Source organism: Oxyura jamaicensis, chromosome 10, assembly GCF_011077185.1.
Source record: "Oxyura jamaicensis isolate SHBP4307 breed ruddy duck chromosome 10, BPBGC_Ojam_1.0, whole genome shotgun sequence".
Lineage (NCBI taxonomy): Eukaryota > Metazoa > Chordata > Aves > Anseriformes > Anatidae > Oxyura > Oxyura jamaicensis.
This window is the reverse complement of record NC_048902.1, coordinates 5,595,765-5,612,965: the sequence shown is the minus strand read 5'-3', so window position 1 is coordinate 5,612,965 and position 17,201 is coordinate 5,595,765. Positions and strand designations below refer to the sequence as shown.

The 17,201-nt window shown below is 40.3% G+C and overlaps 1 protein-coding gene and 1 long non-coding RNA gene across 2 annotated transcripts in view; one reads left to right on the top strand and one right to left on the bottom strand.

The window, feature by feature from the left end:
* Window positions 1-10,235, top strand: part of TRPM1 (transient receptor potential cation channel subfamily M member 1) — a 139,016-nt gene extending 128,781 nt beyond the window's left edge. Inside the window, exons 32-35 of the mRNA XM_035336012.1 lie at window positions 886-1,030; window positions 3,224-3,423; window positions 4,502-4,634; window positions 6,303-10,235. Coding sequence (XP_035191903.1) covers window positions 886-1,030; window positions 3,224-3,423; window positions 4,502-4,634; window positions 6,303-7,581 — 1,757 coding nt within the window. The 3' untranslated portion in view covers window positions 7,582-10,235. The remainder of the gene's footprint in view (window positions 1-885; window positions 1,031-3,223; window positions 3,424-4,501; window positions 4,635-6,302) is intronic.
* On the bottom strand, window positions 2-14,002 carry LOC118172240. The gene is made up of 5 exons (XR_004753599.1): window positions 13,779-14,002; window positions 8,837-9,141; window positions 7,373-7,453; window positions 3,230-3,376; window positions 2-214 (listed from the first exon to the last, which is right to left on the bottom strand). It is a non-coding gene; the product is annotated as an uncharacterized LOC118172240 (long non-coding RNA).
* Window positions 14,003-17,201: the final 3,199 nt, after the last annotated feature.

Genomic DNA, 17,201 nt, shown 5'->3' with positions numbered 1-17,201 from the left:
AGAAGCAGAGGAAAAATATTTTAATATATGTTACATCAGAAGTTTTGGCCAAGCTTTTGTAATTAATATCATGTTATAAATAATTACCTTTGATTACCTGTATATTAGTGTTTCTTTAGCAGCGCTTTCATTGATCCATGTGAGTAATACTATGATTCATTTGATTTCCCTTTTATACTTTCCTTGTGATAAACAGGAAAAACGTAGGTCTGATCTTTGAAAAGCAAGTAAAATACTTTGGGATTAATCATAGACTAAATATCTATTTTCTTCCACAGTAAGAAAGAATAAACTGTTTTCAAATATTTGAAAGTCTATTTCAGGAGATGTTTGATTTTTTTTTTCACTATCAGAAAGCTTAAAAAACCTGTTTTTGCCTAGTCACATAAATTAAAAGTGTAATGAACTTATTGTCAGACTTAGTATTCATAAAGGGATTTCAGCTAAGGAACCTGTGGTTCATAAACACTCTACCTAATACAAAATGGTTCCAAAAAAGAGTTTAGCCTTGCATTTGAAATTAGATAGGCTGCCTCTGCGCTTAAAGACAGAACAAACTTGCTGCATTTACCCAAACTCCAAAAAAAACCCTTACTCCAGAGAGTCTATGTATTTTGTGAGGAAAAAAAAAATCCATTTGGAAAAGAAGCTACACTACACAGTAAACCTGAGGTCACCTCCGTGTTCACTATTACAGGAAATTTTTTTGCATGGTGTAGTTAGAAAGCAGACTTTGGAATAGAAACTATACATACTTTCTACTGGAAATAAATGGGCAAAATGTATTTCGTTTGGTAAATTTTATATGTGTGTCATTATTAAATAAATGTGAATTATTTTCTCAATTGTCAGGCAATTTTAATACCTTTCCTCTTTTTCATTCAGCTCCTTGTGGAGACAATCTTTACGATGAGGATGGTAAACGCCTCCCTCCATGCATACCAGGGGCCTGGCTCACTCCAGCTATTATGGCCTGTTACCTCTTGGTGGCAAATATCCTCCTGGTAAACCTGCTGATTGCCGTCTTCAAGTATGTAAATGATCATGTACTATCTTTACTTTCTTATTGCCAAGATAGTATTTTGGTGGGAGTCCATCATCTGATTTTGCAAGGGTTTGCATTTGCACTCAGAATCTAATTGCTCCATGAACATGACTGGCAAATGTTTGGAATGGTTCATACACTGGGAAAGAGCACAGGACAGGATACTACAAATTTGCCAGCAATTGCAGTAGTGTGTATGAGAGAATCTGGCTATCATCAATCACCGCCTAATGGATAATGTCAGGCCTCAAGATTGCTTAGTAAAGATGAAAACTGAATCCATGAAACCTGCTACACATGGGATGGAAGCCCATACAACAATTAGCAAACATGATTCTACTATGGTTCTGCAGAATGAAAATGCAAGCATTAAAAGCAGAAGGCATTTCTACTATCACTGCATCATCTGGCTTTTTTCTTCTTGCTTTGCTTTTAACTTAGGAAAAAAAAGAAGAGAGGGTTTTGTGGAGTTCTTACACCACCCATGACAGGAGCGTATGTTGCCTTGAACCAAGAGAAAGGATGGCTACACATCACCAAGATCTGTGGCTACATGTGTGGCCAATACAAGCAACATGCAACTGTGCAAATTCTTGATGTTATTCCGTAAATCAATAAAATCCATACTTAGAATTTGCTGGAGTAAAACTAAATGCATTTCTACAGCCCGTGCTTTCTGCCAACAGTTATGTTGCATGGTTTTCCTATCATCATCTAGGGATTAAAAAAAAAAAAAAAAAAAGGAACAATTGAAACACCTACTTGCTGCTAACGTTTTCCTATAACACCAACTGAGAAAAGCAGGTGATTCCATTTGGATGTCCATAAATATGCAGTGTTGCAGGGCTTGCTGGCATAGGTGACGGGTATCACCACCACAAAAATAGTTCATTTTGTGCTCAGAAATCTACAGCTCACAAAGGCTGTCTTTCATTTGATGTATGTAGCTTAAAAGGTCATGAATTTTAAAGTGCTCAAATGCCAGTCACATTGCTGGGGGAAGGGGAAGTATCTTACAATGGTAGCTATTATTGGCTGAAGAGACCAAGGAATCAGCAGTTTGGGAAGTAGGTCATGCTGTTAACTCCTGCCATCCTAGCATGGTTACAGGGGGGTGAGACCTAGCTGGGGAATTCCTGCTATGCTGGAGACACAGAATGAAGTCAGATTGTCATTTACCAGTGTAAGTAATCTCATGTATTCTTAGCCAAAAGAAACTAGGAGCTGTGTGTACTCAAGAATTCTCTGCTTTTGAAGAGATTTTTTAACTGTTTTTATGACAGTAAATTTTCTAAAGCACAGAAAGAAAATAATTGGATGAAAACGTAAAAAGAGGAAGTGCCAACATCATCCTCATAGAAGTGAACTGTCCTAGTGTATTCTAAAATAGCTTGAAACGCTTCATCTAAGACAAAAATATCCAAATCTTCTCTCTCGTAGTTGGCATTTTATAACCTTGAATGTTGTCGTCTCTGGATTGAACAGTGTCCACTTTCTACTCCTTCATATCCCCTGAATTACAAAACAGAATGTCTTTATAACACACCCCATTTTGGTGTAGAAATGATGAAGCTGTAGCTTCCAAGAACGTGTTTTAAAAGAATATGCACAGTGTTTTCAAATCAGAAGTCTGAATGAACAAAGTTTGAATTTAGAACATTTTGTGAAAACTTGAGAAGTGTTCTATGTAGGTCAAGCTGATTAGCATGTTAAAAGAAAACTGTGATTCTTCTGGGTTTAGCATACAAAATACCTTTCATGGATTTAATACTTTGTATAATATCAAATACTGGGATGTGTTAATAGAAATACTTACTTTATAACTAAGCCCCAAAAGACCAATTATGTGATTCATAAACTGTGTAAGTTTCTTTTCACTGACAGATAAAGCACTTTATACAGTAGAAGCAAATAGTCTGCCTAAGATGATGACTGTTTTGGGTGGTGCATAACAGATACAGAGCACCTTCTGTTCTGCTACCTTCCAAAGGAGTAATAAAATCATGAGTTCAGGTTCATCATTAATTCAGCAAGTTCAGCCGCATCAACTAAGAAGTGAACCAAGCAAGTCATGTGGCCTCATGTTGTTATTTATTTATTTATTTTCCACTATTATTCTTGCTTAATGATGAGTAAACTTAGGGGCCTAATAGAAAATGTACCGATGTTCCCTTTCAGCAATACCTTCTTTGAGGTAAAATCCATATCCAACCAAGTCTGGAAGTTCCAGCGGTACCAGCTGATTATGACATTCCATGACAGACCTGTCCTCCCACCGCCGATGATTATCTTCAGCCACCTCTACATAATCATCAAGAGAGTCTGCTGTCGCTGCAAGAAGAGTGAAGGAGACCAGGATGAGCGTGACAGGGGACTGAGTACGCAAGGAATCTTCTCTAAATTTAGCTCTTTGCACCATATTAGCAGAAAGCAGTAGCTTTTCCAATGCTGAACTATTAATTTTTTTTCACATTGACTGTCCAGTCTATTTGCAGAGGACAGTATGGGACAAAATTGATAAGAAGTTAACAGCTGTTGAGTTCCTTGGGCTCTTAAGTTTACGAGATGCTATGCTGCTAGTGAATGCTTTCTTTAACATACTTCAGCATATGTGGCATCCACTTAATCTGATTTTACCAAGTTCTAGTAAAGTTCATACAATGGAAAGGGGAAATAGGAAACTGAGAGGAAGGGATTACGGTTTCAAATGTCATCTGTAGTGTCAACTTTGTGGTTGTGAGCAATCTGTGTCCAAGAGCATACCCACTTTCTCCATGTTACACACCTGCTATTTCACAGGAGAACTGTGAGGATTCTTCTACTAACACGCTCTGCAATTATTAAGTAATTATCTTTTGCACAGTATGCTTTTGATTTAAAAAAAGGAAATAAGGGCAGAAAAAAAAGAGTAAATGTAACAGTCACTACAGGTTAAGAGACAAATCTGAATAAAGGATAAAATGTTCCCATGAGCTTATGTTTCCATTGGATTTTCCTACATGATTTTAAGTTTTTGAAGCTCTTATCCAAAGAATGTCTGGAAAACAATGTTATATCACGTTACCTGTTGCCTTTAACTGTCATTCTTTATGGATGATACTTGAATTCAGGAACAATCATAGTGGCAGAGATTGCTCTAGTCTCAGCCTGTAAAATCTGTTGACTTTGTTCAACATGTAGCACTATTATTAGAAAGGGTAGAGGTCACTAAGAAAATACAGCCCTTAGTGGATGGTTGTAGAAGCAGGTAACAGTCATAATGCATTACGTCATCTTCAGGGCTATAGCCATCTTTGGTGAAGTGCTCATTCCCTGTTTACAAAATCATCTGTTCTTTTAGTGCAGACATGGAATCTGCAGTATCCATATGTCCAAAATAATCTGCTAAATTGGATTTAAATTGACTGACAGAAGTTTAGGAAAAGGAAACACATTTCCTTCTTCTGTTTTATGCAGAGTTATTTCTGAATGATGAAGAGCTAAAAAAACTGTATGAGTTTGAAGAGCAGTGCGTAGAAGAATACTTCCAGGAAAAAGAGGATGAGCAGCAGTCATCTAATGATGAACGCATCAGAGTCACCTCTGAAAGGTACCTATTTAGAAAAGAAACCAAACCACTTACTAGGAACAATGTGTTGCTTTTTGTATCCTCATTATAACTGAAGTTTAGATAAAGTAGACTTACGATCTTGGAGAAACCCCCACAATATCAGAAGCTGATCTGAATCCTAGGTAAATGTCAATGCAGATGCATCTCTCACAAGAACAAGCTTTTTGTTGTTTGTTCTGATGGCATGTCACTAAGGTTGCTGGTTTGGTTAGCTTCATTGTAAGAACGTTTTTGTTCAAGGTGGTTTTTTCCCTCTCACCCATCTGAAGATCACAGTTACACCTCAAATTCCCCTTGAGAAAATCAGTACTTGTTAAACTTTTTAAACTACATTCCCTGACAATGAGAACCTTCTCCTGCTTTCCTGTAGGCCCTCTTTAGGTACTGGAAGGCTGCAATGAGGTTTCCATGGAGCCTTCTCTTCTCCAGGCTGAACATCCCCAGCTCTCTCAGCCTGTCTTCGTAGGAGAAGAGCTCCAGCCCTTTGATCATCTTTGTGGTCTTCTTTGGACTTGTTCTAGTACATTCATGTCCTTGTGCTGGAGGCCCCAGAGCTGAATGCAGTACTCTGAGTAGGGTCTCATGAGAGCAGAGTCGAGAGGCAGAATCACCTCCCTCAACCTGTTGTCCATGCTTCCTTTGATTTCTTACAAAGTTGCACTCTGAGCCGTTTAATTCCCTAATGGATAAATATCTTTCTGTTTAAGGGAGGCAATTTACATCTTGCAATATTATTTGTGAAGTTTAAGAATAGAGAAGTAAATGAAAGCTGCCACATGTTATCGAGTCATTTTTATTGCACTATTTCTCCATGGCAATTTGCTAAAATCCTAGGTATTGTACCAGAGAATAAAGGGTGGTTGCTAAGCCACACTGATTCACTATGGTCTATAGTCACAAAGCAGATTTGCGTATTTCTCATGGCTTCTTGCTCCAGATGCTTTATCATCTTTTGTGTGTAAGAGCGAAAGAATGTTAATTTCATTTCCACAGTTGATTTACTAGTATATGATCTCAAAGTCGCATTCTAACACCTGGCTTTTTTTTATTCATTCTTCTGGTACCATCATTTCCATTATGATATAAATGATAAAAGAAAATGGGAAAAAAAGTGTTTTTTAATTGAATTATTTAAATTGAACTAGACAGTAATTCTACTCCCTTCTGCTCTGATACGTGATTGAAAGGTATTTCAAGAGATAAAGTAATCCCATAAACACTAGTGCATGTTCCCTCTTCCACAGCCACAAAACCTGTTTTACGACATGCCTTGATGCTACTTTAAGTCATCCTGTGAACGTACCATTAGAAGATATTTTTCATATAATTAATTGATGCATTCACAACTGAATGCGAAGAGGGTGGCACACTCAAAGAGGAATGTAATGGTAGTCTCTCCCAAAAGGACTGCAACTCTTGTACTCTCCTGGCATGTAAATATTCAAATAGCCCTCTAATATGGTATAATGAAAGCATGGATAAAAAGAAAATGAACAAGTACTGTGCTACACACAGGAAAAAAATAACATGGTGTAATGATACATAGCACAAAATTCTGTCTTAAGAAATCAGTAGCTGGGGGCCTAGAACAGGTTACTGTACCATCCCACCCTTTCTGTTTTATGCTTCCTCTCTTGTACCCAACAGAGTTGAAAATATGTCTATGAGGCTGGAAGAAGTGAATGAAAGAGAACATTTTATGAAAGCCTCTCTTCAAACAGTTGACCTTCGACTCTCTCAGTTGGAAGAACTCTCTGGTCGGATGGTGAATGCTCTTGAGAAGCTGGCAGGTATTGACAAGTCTGAGCTGACATACACGCGTTCACGGGCTTCATCTGAGTGTGATGCTGCATATCTCCTGAGGCAAAGCAGTGTCAACAGCTCTGATGGCTACAGCATGTATAAATACCACATTGGTGGTGATGAGTTAACATATGATGACAGTACCACACCTATGTCACCAGCCATAGGATTGCGTAAAAAAGCCCATTCTATTAGTACAAAAGAAGATGGAGCAGACCCAAGGATGCTGGTTCCAGAGAACCAGACCAGTCTCCATTATATCTCTAATGCTAATGCAGTCAACCCATCAGATTACAGTAGATCTACTTTAGAAATTGCACAAAATGTTTCCAGACCCCATTCTGGTTCAGGTATTTTGGGGGATGAAAACCAAGGGATTTTCAAGAACGATGAAATGGTTCCTCGAAGTATAAACCAGATGGATGTTGTTATCAGCAGACAGTCGGTACCCAAACCAGATTTTCAGAACACTCAGTTAAAAGTAGAACGGACTAAGTTAGAAGCAACGATCTCTTATCCCTTGGACAAATCAAAAGCAATGCGCTATTTCCCTCCTGAAACATTCAGTGCTTGTCAAACCACTATGATGAAGTCGAGGAGCTTTATATTTGCAAAAGGCGGAGAGCTGGTTGGAGGAGTTAACAACTGGACCACTGAGTATAGTACCATCATGGATCGGGTATGCCCTTCTACAATTGAGCAGTGGGCCACAGAGTGGAAATACGAAGTTGAGCAGCAACTTTCTCAAGAACATCCTCCAGAGTACCCTGGTTTTGTCTCTGAAGCAGAAAGGCACGCAGAGCAGAAACAGTTACAGATGGACACAGATGATGACAGCGATGTTGGTGAAGCAGGTATTAGTGCCTCTTACACATCTGCACCTGCCACTGTCAAGGCTCAGAAGGAGAACTTACTATCAGTAAAGCCAGACAGGACTTCTGGGTTCCCATCAGTACGGTCCAAGAGTTTGCACAGCCATTCTCGGAAAGCCAAGTCTGTAAAGGACAAATTAAACAGACCAGGACATGCCAGTAGTGTAACAAACTTAGTGGTAGCATTTGGCAGTGCAACAGAAGAACAGAAAGCTAGGCAAGAAAATGCATCCACAGAAACTGAGTGTTGAAATGGTTTATGGCCCCTGCTTTCTCGACGGTCAAGAAAGGAGCATGACTAATTGAACAAATTATGAATTTTTAATGAATTTCTACAGAATAATTTTGCATATGTTTCTTTTCATTTTAGACTTGCTAGATACATATTCTGTTCTTAAATAAGTGCACTGGGTCATGTGAAGGGGAGATACATACTCTCTCAGGGGCAGATGTAAAAGTAGACACAGTCCACAGATGCTGACAGCTTAGATCTTCCTTTGTTCCATTTCCACTTCCCTCATAAGCTTATTTACTGATAGACTTTTTATAAAAGCTCTTGAAAGGACAATACAATCATGAAATAATTTAGAAAATATTTTTTCTTCTTTATCAGAAGACTTCTTAAATTGCACAAATTTTTAACCAGCCTTAGTTTTTATCGTGATTTATGCAGCTGGTTTCTTTCTGGCCATTATGTTTTCCAGATCAAAACAAAATTGTTGACCGCATGGAAATATTATGCAGTTCCCTTTCACTTCTGATTCCTTGCATGCTTCTTAGCAACTCTTTCAGAAAGGCAGAACATAGCAGTTTCTATCCAATAAAATAGAGCTGAATGGAAAAATACAGTTGTGTTTTGAAAAACCTGACCCAAAAAGCTATGTGTAAACATATTCTTGACCCATCTTTGAACTTCAGTTACCATGGTCTGCTTTCACGATAATATCTGTCCCTGCCCCAAAGCATGCTGGCAGCCTTAAACCGTTGAAAAACAGTGATTATTGTTTCCAAATGTTTTGGGAGATTGTAAGTATATAAAGTGAAGGGAGATTTTAATAATGTGAATCCAAGATCTGCATTAGTGTTTTGTATAAGCAGGGATTACAATGGAATCCCATGTAGAGAAAAAAAATGGCTTTGATAAAATGCCTGCACTGGAGAAAAAAAACAGGAAAGGTAGTCTGATTAGGTGAGATCAAAATGTAGCCAGTCTGTGATGGAAGCAAATCTACTGTGACAAATTAGTATTTAATTTTGCAAATTCAATATGATAGTGCACAAGGAACAAAAGTTCCTAGGAGTCAGTCTAAACAAAAAATAAATTCTGCAGATGAGAAGAGAAATTCCATATATTTTCTTGAGTCAATTTCAAAAAGAAGGTTCAAAGGAAATAACTCTTTCTACAGAGCGTTTTCTATCCCTCAACAACTAAGAGTGGAAATCCACATCTGTAGTTACAGTTTCCTAGCACACTTGCTTTAACAGTAGGTTGAAAAACCTGCATACTAGGTTTGGATAGATTTCTTCATAATAGTATGATTTTTTATTTGCCTCATTCTTCTCTGTTACCTTTTAGGAATTTCATTTTCCCAAATACTCAGCACCTCTTTCTGCAGGGGGGGCATGCCATTGAACAGACAGGAAAGAAAATGAGTTAAAGCTATGTTACTTGTTCACAGAATGCTAGTCCAAAGTTTATGCTTAATTCATTAACAGTTAGTACTGTTTTTGAAAAAAACAGAACTTCTTTTTGTCCCCCACCATCAGCTCCTCAGTATGTATGTCTCTGTCTGTTCCTTGGTAAAGCTTTTCTGTTTTGAAACACAGAGATTGATGGAAGACTTCAGAATGCATTGATGACATCATTTTTAAAATTATTTATATTATATTATCATACTCCACAATTGCACTGTGAAGTATTGTTACCATACTGCATGATCATGGTAACTGCATAGATATTTCTGAAGGTTCAGTCATCATTTATTATAGCTTTTTGCCAGCTTGGTCTTATGAGTATGTTTACTGATTTCACTGTTGCAGAACAGTGTTGACATTTTGCTTCTCATGAGGGCTTCTTTTTTATTCAACTTTAGGGAACATGACATTCTGTAAAAACAGAATGACATTTGAAATTGTTTCACTTCCTTGTTTACTTCTGTGTTACCTTTCTATGCAACTACACAGCCATTTTGTATGTGTGGTTCAAATATCCTGCAATTTGCCAATGCCTTTTATTGTTTGCCTGCACACTCACCAGGAACTGATTCATCTTCAAACAAAGGGATGCAGCTTTTCAGCACTTTGCTAAACAAGCAGTATGCATTGTGGAACACAGTGCCGTGTGTTGCATGTCTCTTGTTACATTGTGTTTATAAAATTTGAGTTAAATCATACTTTGTTTGACCCGTCATTTTTTTAGCATTTGCATTACAAAGTTATTAGGTGACATGTAGTTTTCAAACAAAAACATTTTAGCTTGTATTTATTTTCTTACTTTGTGTAAATCATTTATAAAGAAATCTTATGAAAAAGATGTGGAATTAATTCAGTATACCAAAGTGGCCATGATAAGGATATCAACTCTTTATTTACCTGTTCCTTCTTATGCAGTGAGTGGGCTGAACATTTTCTAAGTGAAGTTTCTTGTTGAACATTTATCAGTAATTTTCCATAAAGTTCTGTATCCATTTATGACTTCATAAGGCTTGGATGCTTTCTGTGCTCTTGGATAGCATGAACTGAAATGATAACCCCTCTGCCATTAAATGTGATGTAACTACACTGACCTTTGGCGGAGTTATTTTAGATGTATGGCCATTTTAATAAGATTTAAATATGGCTCTGTATGTACATAAAAGACTGATACTAGATTTGGAGCACACTAAATAGTATAATGATCAACACACCTGCATGCCTGCCTGGTTTCTTTCTTGAATACCGGGTAAAAGGATGAAAGTGCAGAACTGGTATTTCTGAAGATACATGTTTAATGCTGCCTTTTAAGAAGATGCATCCCTCCCGTTACTACGGATGTGGCAACTGCACAGCAGTGTCATAGTGAATTCTGGTTACTGTTTTTTTATTATGTACTTGACCTGTACTGAACCAGGTCAAGTCCTAAAGAGTGTGCAGTCTAAGGCTATGTCTTATGAAGAGGCATTACACTGAGGTAATTGGGGTAAATTCACTTTCTAGTATCTTGCAATACAGACATTTCCCTCTTCCCTCAAGGCACGTATTTCAAACACGGTGACCAATTGTTATATTAATGTGGGCAGGTTCTTAACTGTACCAGCTGCTTCCAATTCCTCCATTTTACATTGTGTCATTCTGGGACTAGCCTGACTTTGCTCTTCCAAGCCCTATCCTATTGCAGCAACACATCACCGTTTCCATTTGAAATGTTGGGTGTAGATACCTGAGAACCAAGAAAATCAAATGTCCATAATATTAAGTAGTGAATTCAAATAACCACTGAAACCTTCCAGGCATGGTCTCTCCATACTGCTTCTTTGGACCCTTTTCTAGGTTCTGGGTTTGACTGTCATGTTTGGCAAGATGTATATCTATCTGTCTTTGTAAATAAAAATAAATGAATTACAAGGATCTGCAAAGCCTTGTCAGAAAACAGGAAAGCAAGGAGGGCACCTGACCAAGGATGTCAACAGCACTGTTTCATTAGATCCTCACCATCCCCAGGACTGTGCACTGTAATGGGTGCTCTGGACAGTTAATCCACTGACAAAAAGCCCGTTTGCTGCTGAGCACTTGTCATGGGAGAGGTGAGTTTTTCAGAGGTTAACAGCAGCACGTGGACATATTGCAGGGGTCTCACCTGCTAACATCATTGTCAGCTTATCACTTCTGTACCACTGGTCACTCTAGTTGGACTCATGTTACACTCAAAAAGTTGTTATAAGCAAAAAGGAGATTTACCTTATATGCAAAGTCATGAATTTACTGTTAGTGTAACAGAAGTACTAACACTCTAATATGTGAATTATTATTAGTCTAGATGTAATTATTACTGAGGAGAGAAAAAAGCGAGAGGAGAGAAAAGAATACTACTACACTACTACAGGGAAAAAATAAGGTAAAATCGATATATATGCACTTCCTAGTATCCAACCCTTTTTCTCAGATGTTATGCTCACAAATGTACTGATCCTTTGGGTCAGTGGCTTCAGGCTGCAATGAGGGTAGGGAGGAAACATTGCCAGGTGTCAGGATCCCAGATCCTTTGCTAGGATGAGCATGATGTTGATGGTGTCTTTTTCTTTACTGTGCTTGCTTAGAGGTATTTTTATGTTTGCTAAAAAACTTACCTTCATTTTTCTTCACTGGCCTACTACTCTGTATTACACCTGAGTTTTCTAGTCACTGTAAGAATTGCTTTCTCAGATAAACAAACAAGCCAAGGCACAGCTCCGGGCAGGTTGAGACAAGTTCAGACAAAGCAGTCCTGACAAGCCTCAGTCCTGCAAAGTCAGCATAAAGCCTGTGGCCTGTTACTAGCAGTGACAATACTTTCTAGAAACTGGGCTGTGAGACAGCTCTAGTCCAGGAGGTGCTTTCATCTCCCTACAAGCACTGCAGATAAACGTTTCACTGAATGAAGTGGTCACCTCAGCTGGTTATTTCAGTCTATTGTGGATTTTGATAAACTAATGGGAATCCAGCATCAAACAGAAAAGCAAAACAGGTAGAAGGACCAGGTAGGCTGACTGGGCTATTTAATGCCCATGTCATCTGGTGCCAGGGACAGAGTGGTTGGGCAGTCAAAAACCAGTAGGCAGCAGTACTTTGCATTGCAGGCTGACAAAACACAGACCTTAGGAGAAATGAGACACAAACTACACATTCTCTTAAAACTGCAGTCTTCTTTGGCTTCTTTCAACTTTGAGCCTAATCAGCAGAAACAAGATTTGATATGGTGAAGTGGTACTTTATGCTTGATGCCCTGTATCTTCACAGTGGATGTAAGGTAAGTCTTCAAAACAGGCTCTAAAAAAAGTCATATTTGCAGTTCTTCAGCCAAAATAATTAATCGCCCATAACCACCATTTGCCTGGTGTGAAATTTAATGAAAAAGGAATTGCATCATTTCATCTGCCTGCTCTGCTCCTCATTTGTCTCTACAACATTCAAACTCCTCTGAAACTGTAGTGCATCATGCTGCATGATTCTAGATGCCAGCATCTCCCTTCTCTTGCACTAACTGGATGGGCATGCTATTATCTGATCAGACCAGCAGACTTCAAAAAGTCTGTGGAGACTTTTTCAAAAATGACAGTGGAGAAAAGGCTGACTTCTAGTTTAGAAGCACTGGTCATCTGAGAGTCATCATCACATTACCTATGTAAAATAGTGCAAGCCAAGGTGGAACACTGTAGCAAAGAATAGCTCCAAATAACTCGAGGCAAGTAATACCTATGTAATGATTAACAAGGAAAGTGCCTTTATGTAACATAGCAAAATTCATCATCATTAAATTCCCACACTCAGAATACTATCCCTACCTTGCAGATGTGCCTTTAAAAGGAGATGCCTTTTTTTTTTTTTTTCTTCTCCTGGGGTACTTCAAGAATCTAAAACCTTTGCATAGTATTTATGTATTTTGCATATCTTAGCCAAGACTATCAATGTGTCTGTTTTGTAAATAACCACATTTATATTCTTCTGCTGGATCTTTGTCAATGATACTGAGGAAAGAGATTTTATTTCAACTGCTTAAAAAAATAAATTAAGGTGTAATGATGATCTTCCACAAGAGTTAAAACAGAGCTGTAGGGCTGGCTTCCTCACAAGCCCCCACCAGAAGTCCCACACTTCTACATGCAGACTATGGCAGCTTGGGTGTGCAAACTATTGAGTGCACAGGTCCAGGTTGAAGTAGCAAACCATAATGTGTTCAATGAAAAATAGACTAAACTTCAGTCAGTGAATCCCTGACTTAGCAGACTTGCCACATATTTGCTGTAGCTCTGACCATGTATCTAAGCTGTGAAATTACGCAACACACATCTTTGTGCCCTGGAGTTCAAACCAATAATTGAAGCATTCTTCATAAAGCTATGAAAACACGTAAGCTGCCATAGAAATATAGGCCTGGAAGAGAGAGAGAGAGATCATTAACAGTAAAGTGAGTTCAGCAGTGACGATAGCATCAGTGGCAGATGGTAGTCTAACCTGTTCTCGAATGTGTCTAATGAAAGCCATTCTCTAATCTGCTGAGATCAAAAGGGATCATTATGAAAATCTGTTCTGATTTAACCCTAGACCTCCAGCTCTGCACAAGCCAAAGTACTTCCCCAGCCACAGAGCTGTCTTGTGAGTTTCTACCAGAACTTTAAGGAAGATACCTAATCTGACGTGCTGTTAATGCAGCAGGTTATGCACCATAGCCATAGGTAAGCAGATAAGTATCTCACTGTTACAAACAATTTACACTGTATGAGATAAGAAGCCTCAGGAAACTGCCACTCAGCATGTGGGGTCTGATACCACCAGGAGAGCTGGCCAGGCAGGTCTGGGAGGGCCAGGATGCTGGATAAGTGTAAGGGTACTGGTCAGTCTAGTCCGGAGGAGATATCTGTGGATATCTTAATGTTTAAGCAATGAACATAACTGCACTGAGTCAGAAACAACTTGAAAAAAAATCACGAGAATAAAGAAGGGCTGTTGTTTCCTTTTTAGTTATGCTGGCTTCCCACTTTTCTTTCGGGGTTGTTTATATAAAACAACGGCATTTTCAGAAACCACTGGCTTAGTAGAACTGCTTGAAAATAGTGAGCAAGTGAGCCAAGCTGAGATGATTGGAGATGGGCAGGCACTTTAATGCATTGCCAAAAAGAGGGATTCAGGGGTCTTCCCTCCTGTCATACTTGCTCTGCCCTCCCTGTACACTTCATCTGCCTGCCTTGCCCTGCGAGCCCAGCCTGCCCTACCTGCTTTGCCTGTCTGCCCTGCTTGGCTCTGCCTGCCTTGCCCTGTCCTGCCTGCTTCTATTGCACTGCAAGTTGTGACAGAATTAACTTGCTCCTCTGAAATACTCACTTTTGTGAAATCAACTTTCTCCTCCCACTGGCATAAAACTCTTCCATTGGCAACTTGTGACCGTTTCCAACAAACACCCTCACAAATCTTGTGACCCTATGTTCACTGAGTTTTTGTTTGTTCATTTTCAGAACAGCACTGCAATTTGAATGTCAGTCCAGTCTTAATGGAAATTTGTGCTATCCTTTGCTCAAGATTGCATTTGCAGCCACTTCTCAGAAGGCTCTGTGCTGATGCAGAATCACTCTTGTACTTTTGATGCGATATACATAGTCATTTTTAATGACACAGGCAAATTTGGTATATGTAATTTCAAGCCTAGCTGATTTGTACTGATTCTGCCCACCCCCACCCTTGCTTTCTCCTACCCCTTTTCTGATTTTAATTTTCTTTGAACAATGTTGCTAATATGAACAAAAAAACATTCAAGAAGAGTAAAGATGATGGCAAGTCCCCGCCGTATTTCTCACTTATCAAACAGTCAAGGGATTTAGCTTGTGAAAGGGGATCAGTCACCATCAGGAGGAGAGCTGTGGCTTGCACTCACAGCACTGTCAGGCACTCAGCATTATACCACCGGCAGCTTCTGCAGCACAGCACGTTCTCTAAAATGGAAAGGCGCTGAGCCCAAAACCATACAGCTGAACAATGCCGCTTAGACAATGGATTTTTTTCACCATAAAATATAAATCCTATATGTAAAAGTACAGGATAAAGTGAAGGGAACTGCCTGCTGACACTGAATAGATGAGACCCTTGTGCATGGAGGTATGCTTGTTCTAAAAAATACTGGATAGGATTGTTTTAATCTGTGCCTGAAAGTCCAAGCATAGTGGATGGTTATGGCGGTCCTTGCAGGTGTTCTCCCCGGACTGTTGAATAGCTTTAAATGTGCATGCAGCCTTCTTCATCGACCTCAGTAGATGCCAGTGGATCATTTCCCTCCTCACTGTTCAAGCAAACCTCCCTGCGCCTGGCATCAATGGGGCATCATATGTCAGGGAATGTGGATGGTGCCCTGAAGTCTGTTCTTTCACTGAACACCCACCTCCAAACCTCACCAAAAGTTCACAGGGTCTGCAGTGCTGTGTGTTTCCCAGTAGCTGGTTCTAGGTGCTGTACATACACCATTTTGTGTCATTTTATAAGTCATTTTGAAACTTGGTTTCCTGCTTATCGACAGAAATAGCAATGCAATGTTTTGGAGTTTAGGTGGGCAACTGCATTGCTTTCACATTCTGGAGAAGTTAAAGTGAGCAATCTGGGAATGCCTTGAAAAAACTAAATAAAGGGAATTCCATGGCTGTAGACCAGCATTTGCTTTCTCCAGTTGCTTGCACATCTACAGTGGTGAGCAAGAGGGTGGCTGTGGCAGCAGCTTGGGAGCTTCACCAGTATGTCCTTACAATATTCCATAGCCATAAGGTGATGTAAAAGGTGACAATAAGAACCTGGTAACAGTAGGTGATTCATGCTGGAGCTGGATTCTAACACCAATTACCTGAGACAACCCTGGGTTACAATAAAACCTCCTTTTCGAGGCCTCAGGCAGAGGTTTCTCAGTCTCCAAGTGGCTCAGAGGCCAAACCATGGAAATCCTCTGCTGTAGTCTACATTTTAATGTTGTGCTCTCCAAATCCTGTCTTTTGTAACTGTTTTTCTCTGGCAAAAGCCAGGAGGAGATGCAGTGTCTTGGCCCTCGCCCAGAGGCAGTGCTGAGCTGGAGCACCAGCCTTGAGGTCCCCTGTGCCCTCGGGAGGCTTTGGGAGCAAATTCCCCTTCCCTCATCTGGAAACAAGGAATGGTGGAGAAGGGAGGTCTCTGAGGAAATCGGGAAGATTTTGTAACCTAAAATTACTTTCCCTCTGGTCAAAAATAACAACACTGATGGGAAGTGCTATTGCAGGAAGTGGGTAACAGTACCTTAGCTATTTCTGCCTGCCCCACGTTGCTGCATTACACTGCTTGGAGCTGTTGACGGCTGAAAGTAAATGTTTACCCTTTCCTAGCCCATGGCAGCCAATTCTTGCCATCTGTAATTTTGCACACATTTCTATTACAGACTGTGAGAGCTGTGAGAGGGCATCATCCTTGCTCTCATTCAAATTCCTGATTATTCAGTGAGGAGTACAAAAGGCCATTCAGCCAATACTACAGCTATTTACCTGTTATTAGAGCTGGCAGAGCAACAGGTGAGCACCCCAGTCTACCTCTTTTATTTTTATTTTTTACCAGAGTTAGTGATTTAACCTTGCAGAGGGCAATGTCACATTCCATACGGTGCGGGAGGGCCTTTGGCTGCGCCCTCGGATGGTTTGGGGACATTTCCTCCACAGCCAGCCCCCGGCGGCACCGCAGGCCCAGCGCTGTGTGCCCACCGCACCGCACGGCCGCGAGCAAGCCTTTTGGCCTGCTCTGCGGTGAAATTCCGTCGCCTCAAAAGCAGACAAAACACAATTAATTGCAGCAGTTTAATGAGTGAAGGGTTGGACAGCCCTTTGAAAACGCGTTCCGAACGCCGTGTAGAAGATGCAGTTCGTGGTCTTTGTGGTCGCACAAAGCAAACGGCACCGGTGTATTTTAACGTATTGCAACCTGTAACGCTGAAAAATATCCTTCAAGTGGTTACTGCCGAGGTGATGGGGGGAGAACGGCTCCAGGCACTTCGCTCGGGGCCGCCCCCCGTCCGCCGGCCTCGGCCCCCTCCCCTCGGCGGCCGCTTGGCCCCTGCGCGCCGCCGTACGAGGGCCGCCGCCCCCGCCCAACATGGCCGCCCCGGCCCGGCCCGCCCCGGCCCGCCCCGGCCGGCCGGGGC